General features: G+C 42.8%; 1 protein-coding gene across 3 annotated transcripts in view; it reads right to left on the bottom strand.

The window, feature by feature from the left end:
* The window catches only part of PLBD1 (phospholipase B domain containing 1), a 51,914-nt gene extending 27,907 nt beyond the window's left edge, over window positions 1-24,007 (bottom strand). The window contains exons 1-4 of one of the 3 annotated variants that reach the window (XM_059186005.1): window positions 23,368-24,007; window positions 12,897-13,116; window positions 4,078-4,161; window positions 2,594-2,732 (exon numbers count right to left, since the gene is read on the bottom strand). In XM_059186005.1, the coding sequence (XP_059041988.1) occupies window positions 2,594-2,732; window positions 4,078-4,161; window positions 12,897-13,116; window positions 23,368-23,476 (552 nt within the window). In that variant the 5' untranslated portion in view covers window positions 23,477-24,007. Of the gene's footprint in view, window positions 1-2,593; window positions 2,733-4,077; window positions 4,162-12,896; window positions 13,117-22,976; window positions 23,001-23,367 lie in introns of those variants that run through there. The other 2 variants (XM_059186003.1, XM_059186006.1) reach the window with 2 other exon arrangements.
* Between the last annotated feature and the right edge of the window lie 501 nt (window positions 24,008-24,508).

Here is a 24,508-nt window from a genome sequence, read left to right as displayed (position 1 = left end):
TGAGGTGATGGAATCAAGACCTGAGCTCAAGGCGGACACTTAACCGCTTAACCGACTGAGCCATCCAGGCGCCCCCTCACTGAGGTTTTCATCAGTATTTCTTACTGAAATTAAGCATTTCTTCACATTTTTATGGGCCATTTTTGTTTCCTTTTCTGGGAAATTCCTGTTGATATTTTTGCCCATTGCCTTTTTTCCTATTGGGTATTTTCTTTTTTAAAATTTATTTGCTATTCCTTATGCATTTCTGAAACAAACCCTTTCTTAATTAAATGTATTGCAAGTATTTTCTCTTGGTTTGTAGGTTATTTTTTCACTTTCAATATAGTGTCTTCTGATGAAATGAAATTTAATTAGCTGAATTTATATTTTTCTTCGTGGCTAGTACTTTTTTGGTCTTGTTTGAGATATGGTTGCTCACCTTAAAACATGGTCTCCTAGAGGATGCTCAGTGCTACTGGATCAAAGCTATTTTTCCTCATTATTTCTAAGCCTTCTCAAGGGAGAAAAGCAAGAAAATATGTATTTTTTAAAAGGAAGCTAAAAGTAATGATTTCCTGCCTATCTAACAACTTTAAAAACTATGAAACCTCTACTTCATTGGCTTTTTGTATGCTGAAAATCTTTTTTTTTTTAAGATTTTATTTATTTATTTGACACAGAGAGATCACAAATAGGCAGAGAGGCAGGCAGAGAGAGGGGAAAGCAGGCTCCCTGCTGAGCAGAGAGCCCAATGTGGGGCTCAGTCCCAGGACCCTGAGATCATGACCTGAGCCGAAGGCAGAGGCTTAACCCACTGAGGCACCCAGGTGCCAATATGCTGAAAATCTTGATATTCACCGTATTTCTTTATTTGCTTTATCTTACTGTATTTATAAAATTTTAAAATAACTACACTATATTGATAAAGTGAGCTTACTGAATTACTGTTTAAGGCTGTTTTGTTTTTGTTTTATGGTAGTTCTTGTCCTTAGGATCTATCCGTTAAGGATGTACTGTAATGACTGCGTCAAGGTCACTGGAAATAACCACTCTCTGTGTGGTTATGCCATGAACTTTTGATATATCATTAGATATATTAATATCAATTCATTTTAAGATTTTAGGGACTGTTTTTCTTCCAGGTGATTAAATTTTGTTTTATAATTATGAACAGCATTTACATGGTTCCAAAGTAAAATATATATACAGATACATTTAGAGAAATGTAGCTTTCATTCCCATTCCCTCCCCTTTCCTCTCTTCCTTTTTTGGGAGGTAATCTTTTTCTTTTTCTTTTTTTATAAGTTTTGGGTTTATTCTTTCATTGTTGCTTATTCTTGCAAAGTTAAGCAAATCTATATCTATCTATCTTTCCATTTCTTACATAAAATTCAGCAAACAATTCACACTGGTCTTCACCTTACTTTTTTATACTTTATAACAGATCCCAAACCTCACATCGTAACAGTATTTGGAAATCTACTTCATTCCTGTTACAGCCACATCATTTACGCAGCCAGTCTTCTATGTATTTGGCTGTTTTCAGTCTTTTGCTATTACAAATTATCTGTAACGAAGAGGTCGACACATAAGCCATATGAAGTTTTTGCCTGTGAACCTTGGTGATAATTGTAGAAGTGGGATTCCTGGGTTAAAGGGTAAATGAGTAGACGATTCGGATACTGAATGCCACGTTTTCTCTCCACAGCAAATATACCAGTTTGTATTACTACCAGTATTTTGGGAAAGTGCTTTTTTCTCCCTTAGTCTTGCTAGCAGAGTAGGCATTCACATTTTGGAATTTCTGCCAAATAGACAAGTGAGAAAGTAGAGAAAGTATGTTTCAGGATGGTTTTAATGTGTATTTCTAAACTTATGAGTAAGGCTTGATTCATATGATTAAGAATTTTTTGCATCACTTTTCTATGAACTGTCTTTTTGTATATTTTGTTCAATGTGTGTGTATATGTGTGTGTATATATATATAATATATATATATAATATATACACACACATATACATATATCTCCAGTGTGTGTGTGTATTTGTGTGTGTATGTATGTGTGTATTACTCCCAGGAAATAAAAAATCTCCATAATTTTTGGAAGTATATTAAATGGTATCTTTGAATCTTCAATGATTCAGTAAAGCTTTTTGAAATATTATGACGTACTGTAACTATGACGTTAATAGAGGATGGGAACCATAGAACTTGTACACTTTAACATTTTGCCTTAACAATTCTATCACCTAAAATACTAACTTTATTAGATTAGTTTAACAGTGAGTACATTGATTCAGTACATTCTTTAAGCTATTCCAGAGCATAGTATTATGAAAGAGATAGAGATTGTGTATTAAGCTTGAATTTTGTGTCACTGACTCAGGTGCTAGCCATATAACAAGGCAGCGTTTTTGTGTGCAAGATACACTAGTCCCAATTTGATCTGTTTCTAGGTTGCAATGTTATTTTAAAGATAATTTTCAGTATTCTTGCCATTCTTTCAATATTCTTGTCATAGTTTCAAGATAATTTTCAATGTTTGATATCCTTGGCAATAATATTGCCAAATTATAATATAAATTCTGAGCAGCTTTTTGGAAATCTTACCTTTGTCCTTTCTAACTTAGCCCTCTTCAATGCTCCTACATACAGCCCATCCATCTGTGCTATAATATAGCCTGTATGCCTCCAAAATGGGTCATCCTTGTAAGCTTTCACATTTTTCCGGGTCCATTGATCTTGCTTCCTGCAAGAGAAATTAGATTTGCCCTCGAGATCTCCATGGTTGCTCATCTAAAGCTAAATCAAGCCGAGGCATTTAGAGATTATATATTCAGATACTTATGGTAGTGTAATTTACATTCTGGATCTTGTAACATCCAAATCACTTTGAAAGGCTATTGGGCAAATCCTAAAATATTTTCGATTTCTTCCTTGGACTATGACTCTTTCTTGATAGCTGTCTGCATGCTCTATCTAGGTATAACATTTAGCTTCTCGTGATACTGAAATCTACAAAATTCAAGGATAGGCCATCCATATGTATTTCATACAAAACCACAATGCCTCACTAAATCAGTACGGATAAGTCATTAACTTTTTTTATATGGAAGTCGTAAAGTTAAAGAACAACAAAAAACTCCTAAGGACAGGGTAGTTGATATATGTCTATATTTCTCTCCAATTGTTTTTATAGTTTATGGTTCATTCTATTTCAGTTGTGGCCAGTAACTGCCTCAACACCTCTGTCCTAGTATACTTAGCAAGACAGGCTTGTTTTTATTCTCCTTCCATTCTGTCTCTCTTCTTTATAGTCTTTCCATTCTGTCTCTCTTATAGTTCTCTGCACTTTCTAGAAAGAGAATGATTTGACATGACTTGGTATACTGAAAGTTATTTCTGATTTGTTCTGGCTTTCTCCAAATCAGTCTTAGAATACAAGGTCATTGCTTCATGAGATCTAGCCCAATAATTTTTAATGATGTGCTGTAGGACTTTAGCATTCAGTGTATGATTTGGAGGGCCAACCCAGGAGCCCTATGGTCCCCAAATTAATCACAGTCACAAGTATAAAACAATGCCACATATAAAACAAATAGGAAACAACTTTTCTTAATACTGAGAATTACTAAGTCTTCAGAAAACTTGATTACAATGGCCATGTTCTCCAAGGATATTAAGAATAAGAACTAGATAACAGCCAGGGCTCCCGCTAAGATGGGAACCCAGGCCCATGACACAGAAGCACCTCAGAGAGGGAGCAGGAGGGATCCCTGAAGGATCCTCAGGCGGAAGCAGTCCAGGCATTTAACTTTGCCTTCCTTACACTGATGTGTCTTCCTCCAGATGTGTAATCAATGATGACATTCAACCTGACCTTTGAAAGAGCCCAAGTTAGAAGACATGTTGTCTGCAACCAGTTTTCATGTCATTACCGAAATGTGCTAAACCTTACTATAGGACCAGCCACAGGCAGGACTAGTCCTTCCTAAGAGATAGAAAAACAAATTGGCAGAAAGAAAAAATGTTGTTTGCAATGACAGATTCAGGACCTTCAGTCTCAGTGGCAAGAGGAGAGCTATTATACATACTCCATAAAATCTTGTACTTTATCCACGATGGAAGGTTTCTTAATCAGCTGTGGGTAGAGGTTAATGAAGTGGTCATACATGTGTCTGAAACAAAAGAAAATGGTTACTTTCTATTTTTCTTCCTAGGGCAGTCCATCATAGCAAATTATACAATTTTTGGACTATCAAGTCCCCTTATTGCAAACCTGGTCTATCTTTTTTTAAAGATTTTATTTATTTATTTGAGAGAGAGAGAGAATGAGAGAATGAGAGTGCAAGCAGAGTGGGAGGGAGAGGGAGAAGCAGGCTCCATGCAGGACTTGATCCCAGGCCCCTGAGGTCACGACCTGAGCTGAAGGCAGACGCTTAACTGACTGAGCCACCTAGGAGCCCCTGCCTTATCTTAAAAAAAAAAAAAAAAAAAAAAAAAAGTACAATTTAAAGTTGAGAAATATCTCCAACATAGAGAAAAACAAATAATAAAACCAACACCCAAGTACCTCTATGCAACTTTATTAAAGTCATTACATTTTGCCATGTTTGTGCCTACGGTTTTAAATAGAAATAAAACATTAGAGAGGTGCCTGGCTGGCTCAGTCAGTAGAGCCTGTAGCTCTTGATCTCAGGGTTGTGAGTTCGAGTCCCATGTTGGGAGTAGAGATTACTTAAAAATAAAATCATAAAAAAACCCTAACAACATTACAGCTGAAGCCCTTCTGTACAGTTCTCCGATGCTAATTCCACACCTTTCTCCACAGATGTAACTCCAATCTTGAATGGGTGATTTATTACTCTCATGCATGTTTCTATACCATTGCTAGATATAGATTTATTATTTTACTAGATTTTATTTATTTATTTATTTGTCTGAGAGAGAAAGAGGGCGCACAAGCAGGGGGAGTGGCAAGCAGGGGAGAAGCAGGCTCCCACAGAGCAGGGAGACCTACACGGGACTCGATCCCAGGACCCTGTGATCATGACCTGAGCTGAAGGCAGATGCTTAACCCACTGAGCCATCCAGCTGTCCCCCCTCCCAGATATAGAGTTAATAATAAATAAGGTACAGTATTACTTAGGTTTCTGAAGAAATCATAAACAAGATCATACTGTCACTCTAACATGTAATTCTCTCACCATGACACAGTATTATCATCTGCAATTTAAATTTATTGTTTTCATCTGTTGATAGTATTCCATGGTATTAGTATATAAGAATTCATGAAGGCAACTTCAAATATTATTGTAAATGTCTCTTCTTACATATTTGCATGTTCTTCTGGAATATATTTACTATATATATAAGTGGAATTGCAGGGATGAATATCCTATATTATCTACAGTTACTAGATACTGACAAGTGGTTGTTCATAGGGATTGTACCCATTTATATACCCACTGGCTACATATTAGACTTCTTCTGGCTCCACAACCTCACCAACACTTGGTATAATCAGACTTTTTAATTTTTGACAATTAACATGGTTCTCATTATTTTAATTTTCATCCCTTCCTCCCCCCAGATTATTGGCTATTTGGGATTCTTTATTTTAAAACTTACTTTAGAAAATAAATAAATAATAATAATAAATAAAACTTACTTAAAAAAATTAAATGTGGGGGTGCCTGGGTGGCTCAGTGGATGAAGTGTCTAACTTCGGCTCAGATCATGATCTCAGGGTCCTGGGATTGAGCCCTGTGTCCAGCTCTCCACTCAGGGGGAAATGTTTCCCTTTGCCTTCTTCCTCTGTCCCTCTCTGCACTCATCCTCTCTCTCTCTCTCAAATGAATAAATAAAATCTTAAAAAAAAATTGTAGGGGCACCTGGGTGGCTCAATCAGCTGAGCGTCCAGCTCTTGATTTTGGCTCAGGTCATGATCTCAGGGTCGTGAGATCACGTTCTGCAATGGGTTCTGTGCTCAGTACGGAGCCTGCTTGAGATTCTCTCTCTCCCTGTGCCCTTGCCCCACAATAACGTCTGTAGGCATTTTTGGTTGTCACACTAGGGGTGTATGTGTGTGTATGTGTGTGGGGAAGGTGCCGCTGGTATCTAGTGGGTGGAGGCTGGGGGGCTACCAAACACCCTGCAATCTATAGGACAGCCCCCCACCCCAACAAAGAATTACTCCACCCATAATATCCACAGTGCCAAGACAAGAGTCTTGACTCGGGGGTGGTTGCTGAAGATGCCCACGGAACGACAGGATGGATGGAGGTATAGATGGGTAACTGGGCTAGGGATTTTCCTGTTCTGCCATACAGAGAAGAGAAAGAGAAACATCCACCTTGAGGCCATGGATCCTGCCCCATTCAGGCGCCCTGAGGAACACAGGCCACTTTCCTCAGGTTGAGGCCCTTCTCTGATCCCTGGGTCTGGGATCCTACACTTTGGTGTGGTAGAGCCATATAGGACAGCAGTTAAGGGTAGAGACTCTGAATTCTGAGTTCAAAGTTTGACTTCATTACTTCTAGACAATATGACCAACTTCTCCATGCTTCCAAATTCTCATCATGCAGACCTAACGCTAAGTCCGCCTCACGGATGTGTTGTTAATTTCAGCTCTGTGGTGTGTAAAGTCAGTAAATTTCATCCTAAGTTGGGGGAGACTTTCCTTCCCTTTAGGAAAGACACACTTACTCCCACCCTACCCTGGGTCTCTTTGTGTCATGTTAATACCCTATCAGTTAGCACTTGTCAGGTCCTGTCTTGTACTCTTTTCTACTTGCTTTAGCTTTCTGGGTCTGAGACCAAAACAAGCTCCTTCAGAATTTCCTATAGCAATCCATTTACGTGGATACATGTGCATGCCTGCTCAAACTCTGTCGCTGGACAACCTGGTCCTTATTTACTAGCTTTGTAACTTTCGGCTTGTTACTTAACTTCACTATGCTCGAGCATTCACATCAATAGTAATGGGAGTAATTTAACTTGTAAAATGCTTTGAACAGTGTCTGGCCCATTTTAAATGTCATCTAAGGTTTAGTCATTGCCATCGCTGTGATCAGCAGAAGCAGCAGCACCTTGTGATTCATGGGAAGATCCAAATAATTCCTAGTTCTTGGGCCATTTGATATTTTTGAGGATGGGAATGTGTCTCACTTATCTTTGCTTTGCCTACCATCTTGAATGAGAAGCACATTGAGTTTCTAACATCAAAGAAGCAAGTTCAGGTTATGGTAGAGATTCTTGAGGTATTTCCTGGTAGACCAGAAACAAAAAAGAAACCACCTTTGACTACTTCCTTTACTTGTGCCATAATCTTGCTAGAACTTCCTTTCATCATAGTTTCACCAACTGTTGTGTCAACATATTAACTTAAATGGAGTTCTCTTTGAAGAGTGTGCTCAGGAGCTCTAACCCACCCCATTTCTTTCTCCCCCTCCCCAGAGTCCAACACAAGGCAGGTAATGTGTTTGTTGCAGTGAAGTGGCTCGCTCCTACTAGATAATTCCAGAGATGTTTAAGCGGCTGCCTCAGCCACACACAGGCTCAGCCACTTTATTGAAAACTGGAGCAGACCTGATACCCACACCCTCATCATCATTCTTTCCAGAAAGCTTTCATGACTCATTTTATTAAAACCAATGTAGGACTATTTATCAGCTTTACCATCATTAGTGAGACATGAGCTACTCTGATTAGGGAGCCAGCCCAAGTCAAAAAATCAAGGAAGAAGCTCCATTTTGCCATGGCTGCCAGACACTGCATTACATGGAAAAAAGTACTTCATGCTTTTGGTTCATCCCTAAAGAACTGGAACAGCACAGGATTCAATTAAACCTAATCAGCATGTAATTAAGTAAGCATTAACAGATGGTGGAGGGAAGAGAGGGAGCTCAATCCAGTTGGAATGGAATCGGGAAGTGCCTTGAGGAGATAGCATGTGAGATGGGCCCTAGGGGGCCGAGCAATATTTCAGGTGGTGGAGATGGGAGAGGCAGCATCTGGCTCTCAGGGAATGCAGTGTAAGAGTTGCTGGAAAGGGATGTGTGACAGGCTGACAGGGCAGCATGGCAGGGCTCAGGAGCCCACCCAGAAGGCATGTTTGCATGGTAATGGCAGTGTCCCGCAGGGAGCGGCTCCTCAGGAGATGGGTCCAGGCGAGAGAGCATGAGGAAGGGCAAGACGGTGAGAGAAGCCCTGGAAGGGTCTAGGGCTGCCTTCAGGCTGAGGCCCGGCTGGACCTACTGCTTCCACTGTACCCTGTGGGAAAACCATGCCACGGCAGGGCTGTGGATGGCCTGGAGCTTCGTGATAAAGCACGAGGGCTGGGCCTGGGTCCCAGCTGTTCTCTGGAGAGTGTTGTAAGGTTCAAGGAAACAACTTATGACTGAACACTTCAAATGAAATGATGAAAGATTTCAAAATATTTCTTTATATGTTTTTGTTTGGCCTCGCAAGTATGTCATAGGTTGGAGAGAGCAAATTATTTCCTCCACGGTAGTTAAACCAAGCTCTTTATCACAGTATCTCAGCTGTTCCTGCCACAATACCCAACCTCATACACATTCATTCCCTTCAAGATTCTGGGGAATATAAGGAATGTCACTCCATTTTAAATGTGGTGATGTGGGAAGAACATGGCGGCCCTAAACTTCCCATGGCCCATGGTAGCCACCTGAGCAGCTCTGCTGCTGAATGGAGAACACGGTGGGTGTGCCTGGGTGGCTCAGATGGTTAATCTTGGGACTCTTGGTTTCAGCTCAGGTCCTGATCTCAAGGCTGTGAGGTTGAGTCCTGTGTGAGGCTCTGTGCTCAGCATCAAGTCTGCTTGAGAGTCTCTCCATCTGCCCCTTCTCCTGCTTGTGGGTGTGCACGTCCATTCTCTCTCTCTCAGATAAATAAATAAATCTTAGGGGGATTAAAAAAAGGAAAACAAAAAGATGGCTCTTTCTTTTGGCCATTGGCATAAATTCACCCTCTCAGACCAGGCTCAGACCCTCCTTTATTCTTTCTTTCTTTCTTTTTTTTTTTTTTTTTTTAAATATTTTACTTATTTATTTATTTGACAGAGAGCAGGAGAGCACAGGCAGAGGGAGTAGCAGGCAAGGGAGAAGCAGGATGGGACTCCAACCCAGGATCCGGGAATCATGACCTGAGCCGAAGCGCCCCCTCAGATGCTTTTGCTCCAAGGCTGTGTCTCAGTAAGTCGAATCGTGCCTTACAAACGCCCCCAAGTAACGTCCCTGGGAGTATAGGTTTTAGATCGAAAAAATGATGTGTGTATAGGAAGATGCTGTTGCTTCTCAGACAGTTGCCCATGAGTAGCTGAAAACAAACACAAGAACACCACCCTTGCCTGTGACTTGTATTCCTCCTCCTCTGTTGGTTTGTGACTCTAGCCACAACTTCCGGGTGGTTGAAGGTTAGGCTCCTCTGTGCTGAATACCAAGGCAGCCCCCTGCCTCTCACAGCTTGGTCAGTGAGGACGGTGTCGGTGGGCTGCACGGCTGTGCTGCCTGGAGTCATAAGCCTTTGAATCCTTCCAGTATGCTCTCTGTTCTGTCTCCCTCCTGGAGCTCTTGTCCCTGGGAGCCCAGTTTCTCTGTTCCATTTTGCAGCTCTTCAAAATGAGCTCCTGGGCATCAGAATGTATGATAAGCCTTCCCCTCTTGGACCATATCAGATGAGGGAAGAAATCGATAGCCTCCTCCCTTCCTCTCTCTTCTCCAGCCCATTGCCAGGGGTGTTCTAAGAATACTAGGTCATGTCCCACTACTGTGAGCTTCGAGCTAGGCCCAGAGTAAGTCTTTTCCATGCAAGCTGGGATATCTCCCTACTTAATTGATTTTACAGACATGCGATGAGAGTATCACCCTCTTAAGAGGGAAATGGGAAATGCCTTTCTAACGACAGTTTTGATTGTAATTCTTCGTTTTCCTCTTCTTGGTTCTGTTCTCCTTCCTCCCGCCGCTACTCCCTTCCTTTGTTGCCTTTTTGTCCTCTTCTCCTCCTCCTCTTTCTCTTTTTCTCTCTTTCTTCTTCAAATATACAAATACCTGACTTCTCGCTTCCACCCAGCCCCTTTGGTTCTTTGTCATGCTTCTTCCTGATCACCAACATCTTCTGTTCCGTGGGGAAGAAGTCCTCTCAAGACTCTTGCTACTGCATATATGGGAAGCCCATCCTTGAGCAGGTGACATTCTTGAATTGTCAGTAAGGAATACAAAACAGAGACCAACAGAGATGTTGTCTTTCAAATTTGAGAAACCTCTGAGCACTCTCCGATGGAAATGAAGAAGGACAACTGCCAAACGGGCAGGCTGCCATCCACAGCCTTCCACGGTACAGCCTCTATCTGCCATTTTAAACCTGTTGCCCTCTGACTAATCAAAGGAGCTTCTACTCCTCGCTCATTTGTAAAGGCGAATTCCTCATTTCAGACTCATTGCCTTTTTTCAGTACTTGGTTCCGCTTCTTTCTGCCCAGAATTATTTTCTTCCTCTTCCCAGCCAAACTGAATGTCGTCGCCCATCAAACACCAGACCCACAGCTCACTCCTTCTGCAAAGGCTTCTTTGACTGTTCTGGCCCATGAGGTGCCTTCCTTTTGGACTGTTATAGTTATTTATGATTAAAGCATTCTTTCCAGGTGTTCTCTGTGGCAGAAATGTTCCCAAGAAGAGTCTCTCGACTTTTCCTTAATGACCCAGCATTCACTAAGATTACTAGATTCACCTCTACCTCACTCCTGATCATTCGTCAGGATGAATGGAGGGAAGTTGGTCTGAAGGGAGGGAAGACTCAGTTGCCAGGTCCTTAAAATAGGCTACAATATATAGGAAGTTGTTTCTATTTATTTATTTATTATTTTTTTAGAGAGAGAGAATGTGTGGGTGTGCATTGGGGGGAGGGGCTGAGGGAGAGGGGAGAGAATCTTAAGCAGGCTCCATACTCAGCGCAGAGGCCTCGATCTCACGACCCTGAGATCATGACCTGAGCCAAAAGCAAGAATCGGGCGCTCAACCAGCTGAGATTCCCAGGTGCCCCAGGAAGTTGTTTGTTCCATCTTAAAAGACTCACACATGTCAAATTTTCTTTGAATGGACAGGGCAAAGATGCAGAGTAAGCAAACAAACAAACAAACAAAAAACCCCAGTTATTGAATAATAGCTAAGTGTTTTTCTTCTAAGAAATAAAATTTTTACTCTAATATAGAAGCATTTAAGAAGCTACTAAGAGAATTGATATTAACTCACATTCCTTGGATCTTCTTCATCAATAGATAAAGGTACTCAAGGGTAGGTCAATGCTTTATCTTAAGAATAAGGGTAAAATGATAAAGTCACCCCTAGAAATGAGATACAAAAATTTGTTTTTCTGAGACATAAGAATATTAGACATTCCACCTTCATCAGAAGCCTCCTGGCAAACTCCCTAAAATTCCTGCTGTGTGATACCTATCTGCACAGAAGACATGCTCATCCTCACCACAATCTCGGATTAGAGCTGCTCCCACAAATCTCAATTTCCCTTAAAGGCCCATTATGCATAGCACCCATGACAACCTAGTGTATTTATAGGCACACAACTTCGCTCAAATTACTTCTCTAAACCTGCAACTCAATTTAAATAATGCAATTAGAACTAGCAGGTACACAGGAAATATAGATTTGCAGAGACGGATGAAAAGTTCAGATTCTATATTAAATATATTTATATAAAATACAGTTTTAAACTTTTTTTAAACTTCTGGTTTTTGTGGGGTTTTTTTGTTGGGGAGAGAGGTGGAGAGAGAGGGAGGGAGAATCTTAAGCAAGCTCCATGCCCAGTACGGAGACTGACAGCAGGCACAGTCTCATGATCCTGAGACCATGACTTGAGCCAAAATCAAGAATCGGACGCTTAACCAACTGAGCCACCCAGGCGCCCCTAAACATGTTTTTAAAATCTTAGTCCATTTATAAAGTTTTATGCATCCCTGAGTAGCATATCATTAAGGGGACCTGTATGGTAGAGTAACAAAAATTTGGTATAAAAAGCAAAACAGGAATTTCTAGTTCATTAAAAAAAGAGCTATCAGAGCACAAGAACTAGTTATTCAACATTTGATATAATCTCCAGCACTTAGAAACAAATTAAGATTGGCACTGAATTTATTAAGGTGCCTTACTAAGGTGAACACAATAGGGTTTGGTTAAACTCCCCCCAACAGTCTAGGTCACAGAGAATATAAAAGGAAAAAGCCAAATCATCAAGACACTTTTTATATCAAAGAAAGGATGAGGCTCGATTAAATGAGTTGCAACTTTCTTTTCCTTAAAGAGCTTATCTGGGAAAAGGATGTGTCCTGATTGCATTATTATTAACTACGTCTTTGTTATTTTCACAAGACACAGGAAAAACGTAAGAATCAAGTAACAATAGAACTGGAAGGAATATTTATATTAGACATCAGGATTTCAATTAAAAAATCTTCTCCCACTTGAAAGTATTGTTTTAAGACTGTTGAGAAAAAATGCTCTTACATTTTAAATTTAACAAATCTTCTGTGTTCAGTGCTTCTTGGTCACTTAACCTATAATTTTCTTTGTACCAGACAATAAAAGGCTTGTAGGATGAAATGGTTGAGCTGTATTTTAAAACAGATTCGCCAAAAGGAAAGATTTTTAAGTGCCACAAGGATGGAAGAATGCCACAGTGGGGGGCTTTTTTCCGTCCAAGTCAGGTACTGATTAGAGGTGAAAATGTGATTCTGATCATGTTTCAATCACATGAGGGGCTCCTCAGGTACTTTCCAGTTCTAATGTCCGATTTCAGGAAGACAGGAGCCACTGGTAGACAAAGAAAGGGACAGAGTTGCCTGGTAGTTCTCCACCACAACTAAAGACTGAAGTACTTACGGGGCAGTGAGGTAACCCTCCAAAAAGCCAGCCACAAACATGGTGATCTCATTGCTCAGGGTCTGAGAACCATACCCCGCTCTGATCTCCAGGATGCCCCAGCCTGTGGTTTTTATAGAGTCATTGTAAAAGCCATAGGCGTCCCCATTCCTGTCCAGTACGTTTTTGACTTCTACTGTCTTTTCAGCAGGCATCCAGTATGCGGTTGCATAGTAGACTTCTGAAAGAAAAGAAGAAGCAATAATAATGGGATGCTATTTAATTGATTTGCTGATGTACTTTTTCCCCATGTAACCAATAATTTCACCATGTTTGCTTTTAGAGAATCCATTCTGTTAGAACTGGGAAATCTGCCCCCATGGTTTATCCTTGTTATAAGTGGGGGAAAACCAGAGCCTGATCAAAGGGGATGAGCTCAGAGCACAGCGAACCAGGTCAAAGGTGGGGGGAAGTAATTAGAGCATCATAGAGGTGGGTCTAAATGCTTCATCCTCAGAGATGAGATTCTGGGCAAGGTCAGAGTTAGAGCTCTTGCTCAGCTCTTACTTCAACCAAGCATAGGGTTCATGTATGTGGTCCATAACATATTTGATTCCCAAGGCAGTTGGACCAAAGAATCCATATTCTCAGGCGTCTTATACTATCTCTCTTGCCTAATTTTTCACACATGACATTAGATTCCTATTTTGCAGAAAGAAACCAAAAAACTATCACCTGTGAGCCTCTCAAGTTCTTGATAATGTTGTGAATATATCCTTACAAATCCTATGGCCATCTCTCTCTTCTCTTTCACCTCAATCCCTCTACCCATGCTATGGATCAACTCCTCTTACTTCTTTGGGAACTTTGTTCCATCCTGTGTCTTCTTGTTCCTGCACCCTGATGCTCTCTTCGTGCAATGGCTCCTCTGATTTAGCGTACTGACATGCTCCATTGTCTCATGTCCAAGGGCAAACCAATCACAGATGCTCTCTCTGGACCCTGGGACCAGATGTGGCCATTGCCAGAATCTCTCACTCCTTTCATGAAATTATTACAAATATTACAGGGCACATTGTGTCATGGGCTATGCTAGGTACTGGTGAGAGAGCTGTGAATATGACTGGCCCATTTCCAAACTTCATCCTGTAGAAAAAGGAACACACACCCCACTGCCTCATCTTCCTCCCATCAGCCCACTGCAGCTGGCATCCATGCCCATCCTGCTACTGGCACTGTTCTGGCTCGGGTCACTAATAACATCCTTGAATCCTAATGTCACAAGACTGCCGAGAGCATTTGACCATGGCAACCACTTGTTCTTAAAAAACTCTTTCCTTCCATGCATCTGGGATGACATGAATCTGCATCTTCTCCTCCTCTGCCTGCTTTCTTCCTCACTGTTCCCAGGCTTTCTCTTTATCTTGTGGACCCAACAGCACACTTGGTAACACCACCTGGAAGATTCTATAAGCGAAAGAAATTCAAAATATCCAAACGAGAACTATCATGCTGCTCTCTCACCCATCCTCCACCTCTGCTTTCTGTCTCTGCTATCCTTCTCTTGGAGACCCAAGCCCATCCAGGCCCCCTCTCTCTCCTGCAAACTCATCTTGAATCAAGGCCTCCCAACCATCTCTCCCTCCAGTCTCTACCTCTGTAGCCCCACCTTTCCATGCTACCTCAGGTATCACAACTAGCCTGAACTATAAGAAACCTTTCAAGGTGCCTCTGACCTGTAATTCATCCTTCATACTCTACCAGAGTGACCTTTCTAAAATGCAAATAATTTGTTTACTTGCCTACCAAGGTCTTCATTGACTTCCATTTCCTAGAAATAAAATTCTTTGGTTACACTCTTGGACTTCATCATCTGCTTTCTGCCTACGCTATGCAGCTTCACTCACCACCCTCATGTACTTTGTCATCTGGAAGCCATCATATACCACTGTCCAACCTGCCATGAGCTGGTTCAACACCTCTGACTTTGCATATGCTGTTTCGTCTGCCTAAGAGTTTCTCTCTTGTTAACCATGTAGCTATCTCAAAAGTGCTACTTAAGACTCAGGAAGCAGCACCCTTTTGTGGCAGCTGACTCGGTCTACAAGTTCAATATCACTTGGTTGTAGGTACATCTTCTTTGGGCCTTTCACACTTTAATTCACATGCCTTCTGCCACTCTTAGCCTGTGAGCTCCTGGAGGCCAAAGACTCAGAACTACCCTAGTGCTTAGCTTGTCACAGATACTCAGCAAGTATTTGTGAAAGGAAGGGAGACTTCGGAAGAAAGAGGGAAAAAGGAATGGAGAAAGGAAATGGTATGTGATGCATTTGTTTCTTGGCCTAAGAAACTATTGGACAGCTGCTCAGGTTGAAGACCAATTTATATTCATGTCTTCAAAGAGCTGGGAAGAGGCCAGAATGACTCAGGTTCTAGACTGAGCCTCTGTGGATGGGTGTTGTTGTATTATTCACTGAGAGAGGGAGCAGAAGGGTCTGGGAGGAAATAGGAGTTTAATTTTGGACATACTGTGTTTTCAGTGGTTAAGATACCAGAAGGTTCAGGACCCCCGGGTGGCTCAGTCAGTTAAGCAACTGCTTTTGGCTCAGGTCATGATCCCAGGGTCCTGAGATCGAGCCCCACATCGGGCTCCCTGCTCAGCGGGGGGGCCTGCTTCTCCCTCTCCCTCTGCCACTTCCCCTGCCTGTGCTTTCCTGCTCCCTCTCTGTTAAATAAATAAATACAATCTTTTAAAAAAAATTATAAAAAAAAAAAGGTGCCAGAAGGTTCAGATTAAATGCTTATATATAGTTATCTGTTGTCAACATTAAAAATTGACTCAACATTTTATTTTATTTTGATGCAAAGATTGTCTATCAAATAAGTGCTAAAGGTATAATCTTAATACTAGAGTATCATAGCACCTTGTCCCAAGGGGGCTGGGTGATTGGCTGGGATTTGGTCAGGCTTAGAGGCTAAAGCTGATTATGGCCCTTAAAGAAAGAATAATCCTGAGCAGGAAAGTCCATTTACTTCTGAGTAAAGTCATGACCATAATGGCAGGCTTTCTTTAAAAATGGCTAAGTGGAAATAACGATGTTCATAAACAGAGGTAGTTCACAATACTTTCACAGACTTCTGGTGACGAATAATAGTCTACTTGCTAGTAAAGCCAACCGGCCACAGTTTGACAACTCTGGGTAGCATCCGCAGAACTGTCCCTTCTTCCAAATACAGTAAATGTGTTCTCCAAATGGAGTTTGGAGCACCGTGGCACAGCCTCAGCCTTTCCCTAGATTTCCGCACACATTCTCTTCTACCCTCGCCTCTAGTGAGTCTTGTAGGGAAGTGAAGGAAGCATGGCTGACTAGAAACATAGCAGCTGCAAACTGCTGCAGCGAGGGGGCGTGGGGTGTATTCAGGGTCATAAACAGAAACTGTGAAGGGAGGAAGGAAGGTGAACCAGCCTTCTGGGGTTCTTCCCTTTCAGTTCTATCCACATGGAACAATGTTAGCTTTGTTCCCTTCTCCCAAATCTTGGCACTTCTCCTTGAACACTGTGACTTTGCCTAGCTTCACCTTCTCTTCCAGGAGCCCCTTTTGCCATAAACCTTGGCTTGCTCGCCATCCAAGCAATCAAGGGCTATGTTTTCACTGTTGCTGGAACTAGATAATTTCCTGACTACAAATAATATACTTCCTCAAGTCGGTCCTTTTTTGACATTAATGTGCCGCCAGGCATTAAAAAAAAAAAAATTCCCTTAAGAGAATTCAGTGATAAAAATGTACTGCTAACAAACTGACCAAGTGAGCAAGTACTTTGCGAATTAGGCCAACATCTGCGTTTCTTGCTTCACCCCTAAATGATGTTCTCTCTCCTTCAATGTTTTCTCCATGCACCGACTCTTTCTGGATTTCCTAATACCACTCTACTTTCTGATTTTCTTAAATCCTTTGATAGTTTAAGCCATTTTACTTTTCTACTTTTTTTTTCCCCCCAAACATCTCCATGTGGGGAAGCAGATGTTGTGAAAAAGACAACTGCAAAAAGGTAGACCAAAGTCACGTTCTTGGAATTCCACTCTAGTTTTATACACGCCCTGTGAAGGCAGACACAGGTCCTGCTTACGACTCTATTTCCTGGAAGCACTGGACCCAGCATAGTACTGTTTCTGGGACGAGTCTAGTTTAATTGTGTGTGTTCTAATGAAAGTGAAGTTTATCAGAATATTCACAAAAGTTAATCTAAAATAACTCAAGTCATTATACCTTCAAGCTCAGGGAAGGGGCTTAAAGGATGGTTCAGATGCCCAAGGGGCAAACGCCATGTCCCCCTAGACTGATGAGAAGGGAAGTGAGTTTAAAATCTTTAATAGCAACATCTTCAAAGTCAACGCCCTTGATAAATTTCTGCTGAATGAATGGGAAGAAAAAGAGTCTTTTTCTTGTGTAGATAAAGATGGAAGAAGCCTCCTCCTTTTTATATTTCTCTCAACATAAAAACCTAAATGCCCAAATTAAATTTATTTACTTGTGTAATCTAATATTTTCTATGAGTTGTTTTCAATGGGGGGAAAAAATCCTAACTGTCTTAGAATTTGTAAAACAGTTGTAAGTGGCCCAAATCACTCTCTCCTGTATTTGGAACCTATTTTTCCAGGCAGGCACTTTATTCATGATAAAGTAAATGGTTTTTAACCTGGAGCGATGCAATTTTACCTAATATATTCAGTAAGTTACATAGAGAAAAAGAGGAAGAAACATGAAAAGGCAGACACAGAAAATATGAGAGAAAATGTTTTTAAAAATTAAGATTGAAACTTAATCTATTCAGATTGAGTTTAGCTGACACCTCTCTGATCTTGATCCTTAAATTGCTTCTGTCTTTTATGGCTATTGGACGAAAGGTCTCTGTATTTTATGGTCTACCTTGGCATTCTCCTTCCTTCCTTTGAAAGGGTTCAGTAAATTGATATCTGGTTTTTAGATTTGCTTTGACTCTTCAGCAGAAAATAACTGATTCATGATAAACAGCCTCCAGGCAACAACATTCTAAGTGTTTCTGCACTCACTCCCAGAAGAAATCAGAGCCTAGGACTCTTGCTGAAGGGGATATTATTCTGGGAACGGGAAAGGGGGATGGGGAATATGAAACAGGGAAGGAGAGAAAGCTAATTCAAAGGTGCAATCTGAGATGGTCCAAACAAGGGTGGAGATAAGCTCCTGAGGACCCCATCCCAGGGATGGAAGGAGGAACATTTAACTACAGCTGCCCATCTTGCATTGGTCAAAAGTTGCCCAGTGAGGGGTTAAATCCCTCTGTCTAGGTTTGCAAGTGATCCGGTGTGAAATGGTTATGATGCTGGAGAAGCCTGAGGTATAGAGCAAGGTATCCTTGCAGAGGGGGTAGGGTGAGGGTGAGGCCCCTCCCATTTACAGCAGCTGAAGCTCGCATAGACAGCTGTGAGAGGATGTGAGATGGGAGGCATATTCTGGCCAATATATTAGGTAGGCAGAAAGGGATACCACTTTAAAAAAACAGTGTCAAAGAAACAAAGTGCTAATACAGAAAACTCCTGGAGATTTACTTGGATCTGGAAAGATCCCTTTCCTTCATCCCCTCAGAACGAACCTATTCTGTCTACACTGCTAGCTTAAACCAGAGTTTTTGCTAAAAGTCCTGTCAACAGAAAGTCAACTTTGCCCCTCATTTGGTGCTGTTAGCTCATTCTTCATCTATATCACTCTTTAGTTATATATATTTGTATGTATGTGGTTCAAAAACTTAGTTATAAGCTTGAGAGTCAGGGGGTGGCATCTGTTTTTTCATTGTATTGACTCTTTTGGGGTAAACAGTGTTTTCTTGCCTACATCCCAAACTTCCACACCGCCTGGGGAGGAGACAGATTGGTATTGAGTCTCTGTCTATTCATTCTTGATTTTGGGTTGTGGGTTCGTATTTTGGAATCTTAGGTGTGTAAATGATGGTTTGAATTAACTTACCACTACCTCACCTGCTGGATGGAAACTCATTTGCAAAGCTAGGGGACACACTTCAGAGCAAGCTCTGAATCAAGAGATTTCACAATTTCCCATTGGAAGATTGTAATATGGTATTGTTTGTGCAGACAGAGGTTCAAGTTTTAGAACAAAGTTCCCTCATATTTTCACTACCTCTCTTAGTTTCCTTTACCCCACTGAGTAAGTTCCTGTTTTGCCATAGTGCAAAGAAACAACATAAAAACATTAATACATTTTCTAGCCACATCTTAGAGTGCAATTTTCAAGTGATTGTGAAATAGAACTTGTAGGAGCAACTGGAACTTTATTTAAAAAAAAAAAAAAGACAAAACATAAATGCATTTTAAACAAAATTAAAATGCTGAACAAAATAAATCCTTTGGAGTCATTCCATTTTTGGTGCTGCTACCTATCTTGCTAACTCGAGAGTTAATGCTTAATAATTTAGAATTTTTTAAAAAACCCAAAAGATAACAGGTGACAAAAATTAAAATAATGCCTAAAAAAGTGTAAAAACAATAATTTCTGTTCTGCATGTTAGAAGTTCCAAGCTGAAGTTCATGTGATTTGCAGTTTACCTATTAAGAAAAATGTGTCTAAAATGTTCTATCTCCTTAGGTCACTTTACAGCTACAAAATAAATAAATAAATAAATAAAAATAAATAAAATGTACCATCTCAATTTAAAGACTGAAGGGGAGGATCTTTTAAACATTTTTTTCTGGAGAAAGATTTTGATCTTTGTCATCAGATTAATATTTCCAGAAGGACTAGGAAACAAATTTTAACAATAAAGAGGAATGGGCACTTCCCGCAGAAATTCTTCTGGGACTTAGCTTATATACATTTTTATAAATAAACTGATAGAAAGAGAGCACAAAAAAAATGTTCGGGTTTACAGACAGCACCGACTTCTTTTGGGTCTGAAACGTTCAGACAGTGGGGATGCGCTGTAGGAAGATTTAGTGGGGCTCAGAAAGATGGAGAAGAGCTGGGAAATGCTACAGCAGGCATGGTTGATAAAATGGCACTTAGAAAAATCAAGGTGATGGCAACCAATCAGTGGTAACCCAGGAAAGCTACCTCAGGCTCTGCTCACTGTTTCCTGAAGCACCCATCCAATGTGCCCCTGTATGTTCCAAGTCCCTGCAACACTGGGCCAAGATTAAGGAAAAACCCTGCTTTTATAACAAGCTATTACCTCACAGCACATAGATTATCGGCTGCGGTTCTGGTTGCCTTATCCAAAGATCTGTGCTGCCTTTCTGGAGAAAAAGCAACTCCAACGGCCGATAATAATGGTCACTCAATTATGCAGCCCCTACTGTATACAAGGCCCTGTTCCACACCTTAGGAGGCAGATACTCCAGTCCCCATGTAACAGATGAGGGAACTGAGGTGCAGAGATAGATAACTGGCTGAAGGTCACACAGTAAGTACTGGAACCAGGATTCCAACACAGGCAGTTAGGCTCCATGTTTCTTGTTTCTGGAATTCCATACTACCTCTCTAGTATTAAACTTGCAAAAATAAACTGCCACAGAAAGAATGAGCCACTACCTCAAGTGAACCTGGAGATCAGAAAGCCCTCTGAATCAAAGGATCAACTGAGAACAGCCTCCACCAAAGTTCTATCAAGTCACCTTAAGGAGCCTGAACAACTCCCAGGTTGGCAAACTTCTCCACAACCACATAAAAGTACTGGCCAGGAGCACCTGGGGGGCTCAGTGGGTTAAAGCCTCTCCCTTCAGCTCAGGTCATGATCCCAGGGTCCTGGGATCGAGCCCCACATCGGGCTCTCTGCTCAGCAGGGGGCCTGCTTCCTCTTCTCTCTCTGCCTGCCTCTCTGCCTACTTGTGATCTCTCTCTCTCTCAAAAAAATAAATAAAATCTTAAAAATAAAATAAAATAAAATAAAATAGTACTGGCCTATCCAGAGAGGCAATGTGTTAGTCTCCAGTGGGCACTGGTGAGCCATGGAAGCGTGGAAAAAGCAATGTCCCAGAGGCAAGGGCCAGCTGTGCTAGGTGAGCTCCAGTACGAGCACCCAGAGGCTAACTGAAGCATCAGCCCTCCCGAGAAGCAAATCCAGCAGGCAACCAGCCTGAGAATCCCTGATAGGATCTTTCTAGTATAATCTGATTACAAGAGAGTGGCCAGGGAGGCTATGCAAAGGTCCCATCTGCTAAAAATCCATTATGGGTGTTTTGGTGAATAGACTTTGGTGTCTGTCAGGGTGAATCAGCTTCTTTGTATCTGATTGGTTCTGGAGCACGGGAAGGAACGCATTTCTCAAATCTAGTCCTGCAAGTCCAGGGCCCAGATTTGGAACAAGTTTTACCAAGGCACAGGGCACCTTATAAATCTCTGAGTAACCAACCCGTCTCTTTTCTAGTGCGACTTCACTATACACACCACCAAGAAAAATTACAGAAACAAATATGGGTCTCTCCAGTCTGGAAGGATAAAGGCAATGCTATTAGATGACTAAAGTCCACACTAGTTTGGAAGACAGGCTAAGAGGAATGTGCAATTGTTGGCCAATATTTCTGGAATAATTTGCAAAGTTAGTTTTGGATTAACAGGTGCACATTGGTAGATATAAAGATCATTCCAGGGAGATGAAAATGCAATCCCTTTGGTGTGTGTTGGGTACCCATTAAAGTCAGAGTACTGAGCTAGGCACTTCAGAGAAAATGTGACAAGAGGTAGCAAAGTCTCTGTTCTCTGCCCGCATGTGCCTGGCAGTCTACAGAAGGGTGAAACAAAGAGCCAAAAAGTTAGATGGGAAAACAGGTTGGTTTGGATGCAACAAAGGAAACAAGGTTCGCATCTGTTTGAAAGAGTGGGCGTGGGTTTCACCAGCTGTTCCTCAGGCCAGTCTTCTTTGGATTGCCAGGCCCCGCCGTGCTGTCAGGATCACTGGCCACAGAAATGCCCTCAGTCTTTGCCTTGACTCCTGACCATCCTGGCCAGACCTCAGCTGAGTATCTATCTGGGGAAGTCAGTTTAAGCAGCTGTTTCTTGCCAGGGGTTCTCTTCTTGAATAAACAGTGCCTCATCTTCAGAAAAACAGTATCTCCACCTCACTCCTCAGACTGCCCTCCATCTAAGGAACACTTTAAACAATCCACACAATTCAAAAGAACAGAGAAGTTAGAAGGGTTTCACTCATCATTCCAAACACAAGAAGCCATTTCCATTACTGGAGCACTTTTAGCCTGTTCCAGGTATGCCTGAAGGAGCAGGATGTCTGGGCTCATAGGGTGGCTGGAATCCCCCCTCCATGGTGCAGGTAAGGAACAAAATGGGGCAGATAAATCAACAGTCAGGAGCCTAGGGGCGCATGCCTTCTGATCCCAGAGGCCCAGGCAGTTTAAGTCTAGAAAGATTTAAGAGTGGTTAAGAGGGCAAGTTGCAAAAGCAAAGGCCGTGAAATCTGCTAATTGCGGTTACTTGTGGATGGAAGGTGGTGTAGTAAGAATCTGTACACTCATTTGGGAAGGGGTTCCCTCTCCGGAACCCCACCCTATCCCACCCTGTTCTTGCACAAGGTCAGCACAGAAAAGGGCTTGGAAGTGAAGCAAACTTAATCGTCTCTTAAGATTACTTTTCAAGTCTTTCAAGTTTTTTTGGTTAATTTTAGTCTTATCCATCGGGAAGAAAACTGACAAATCCAGTTTTTTTTTTTGTTTTTTTTTTTTGTTTGTTTGTTTTGTTGTTGTTGTTGTTGTTTTTTTTTTTTTGTAGGGATAAAACCTGTTGTAGGAAGAGGGGAGTAGTTAAGTAAATACCGTGTGGCAATTCAGCTCTGCCTTCGCTTGCGGTGTATCTTAACCCAAACTCCTCAAGTCTCTCAATTTCGAATGGTCTGTAAAATGGGGGTAACACTCCTATTTAGGGTTCTAGTAAGCACTGTATGAAAAGCCCTTTAGCACGCTGCCTGGCCCCTATCAAGGTGACAATACCAGGCTGCACTTATTTTAAACCAAAGTCATGGGTAGTTCAGGAAAACAAAACAAAACAAAGCAAAGCAAAACCAAAAAACAAACAAGACCACCTGACAGCCCGGAATCATACCTCTATGATGTGAATAAATATATTTAGATGTCCTTTGGCTGCGCTTTGGGGACCAGTCGAGGCTCAGCAAGCCAAGAGCCCCGCTGGAGCGCACTGATTTGTTCGCCAAGAACTCCCGGCCCCACTTCTGAAGTTCGCCGCCGCGCAGCCCCTGCCTCTCCCGGGGTCCGCCCCTGAGCTCCCGCGGACCTGGAGCGAGCTGGGGCCGTGCCCGCAGCCCTCCGCGTCCACCCAGAACCCCGCCACCGCCTGGCGGTCAACTTGGCCGAGCCGGGGCGCGGGCGGGAGCGCACGGGGCGGCGGGCGGGCGCAGCGCGGGCCAGGCGGACGCCCCGGGCCGCGTGTCTGCGGACTCCCCCTCCCGGGGGCCGTCTGGGCGCGCACGGCTCACCTGCCAGGCTCGGCGGCACCGCGGCGGCCACCAGCAGCAGCAGCAGCGGCAGCAGCGGCGGCGCGGCGGGCGGCGTGGGCACCGCGAGGTCCCGGCTGCGGCGGGGCATGGCTCGGCGGCCGCGACCTGCCCCGGGTGGGATGAGGCAGCTGGTGCTGGAGCGGCTCTGGAGCCGGCAGCGGGGCGCCGCGTCTCCGAGGTCGGGGCGTCTTTACTCTTCCATTAGTCCTGCCGGGTTGGGGCTTTTAGGGGCGAAGAAGCCTCACGTGGCCTCGGGAGCAACCTTTGCCCCGCTGGCAAAGGCGGGTCCTTTCTGACCCTCTAGCGCCCTGTGGGCTGGGCTGAGAAAGTTCCCCGGCTGCGCTTCTGGGACCTGACGAGGCGCACGGCCACTTTCTCTGCGCTCGTAGGGCAGTTTTGAGGCCCAAGGCTTGAACAGACCCGTTCAGGTCAACACCGCCAGCCTCTGTCGCCGGGGTCGGCCTCTCGGCCACTCGTCTGCAGCGGCGGGGATGAGGCACCCTGAGCAGCGGTGACATGCATGCCCTGTGCCTACACGCAGCTCCGGTTCTGGGCCGTTCTGCAGTGTCTTCGAGGGGCCCGTACTCCTCAGGGATCCCTGCTCTTCCAGCTCAGGCTGTTTAACCTACACCCGTTTGCTGGGGCCCAAGACTTCCCAACCTTTCCTTTTCTCTTCATTGGCTGGAGCCGCCACTAGATTGTGATTCAGACGGGGCTGAAACTAGATCTATTTCTGAGCCCCTGGGAAGTCCCCATTTCTGTGCCAGGTAGGGTGACATTGTGAAGTAGGCAAAAGTATGCCTTGAGTGACATTGTGAAGTTGGCAAAGGGTGCCCTAGGTGACATTATGAAGTAGGCAAAAAGCATTTTATTTTTTCAATAACCATTTATTGAGCCCATATTGCGTGCCTGCTGCCTGGGATATAAAGACACACCAAGAGCTTGACCTACTGCTGGCAAGAAGGACAAAGCCATATAAATAAACAGGTGCTGAGAAGTGGCCATTAGTGCTGTCATAGAGCTATGGCGAAGGTACCGTGTGGGAACCCAGGATGGGACAAGCCTCTACTCCAGAGGTGGGGGGCAAGGCACCCCACTCTTCTTTCCTGGTCTTTCTTCC

This window comes from Mustela lutreola, chromosome 8, assembly GCF_030435805.1.
Source record: "Mustela lutreola isolate mMusLut2 chromosome 8, mMusLut2.pri, whole genome shotgun sequence".
NCBI classification, from domain to species: domain Eukaryota; kingdom Metazoa; phylum Chordata; class Mammalia; order Carnivora; family Mustelidae; genus Mustela; species Mustela lutreola.
This window is presented reverse-complemented; position numbering and strand designations above follow the sequence as displayed.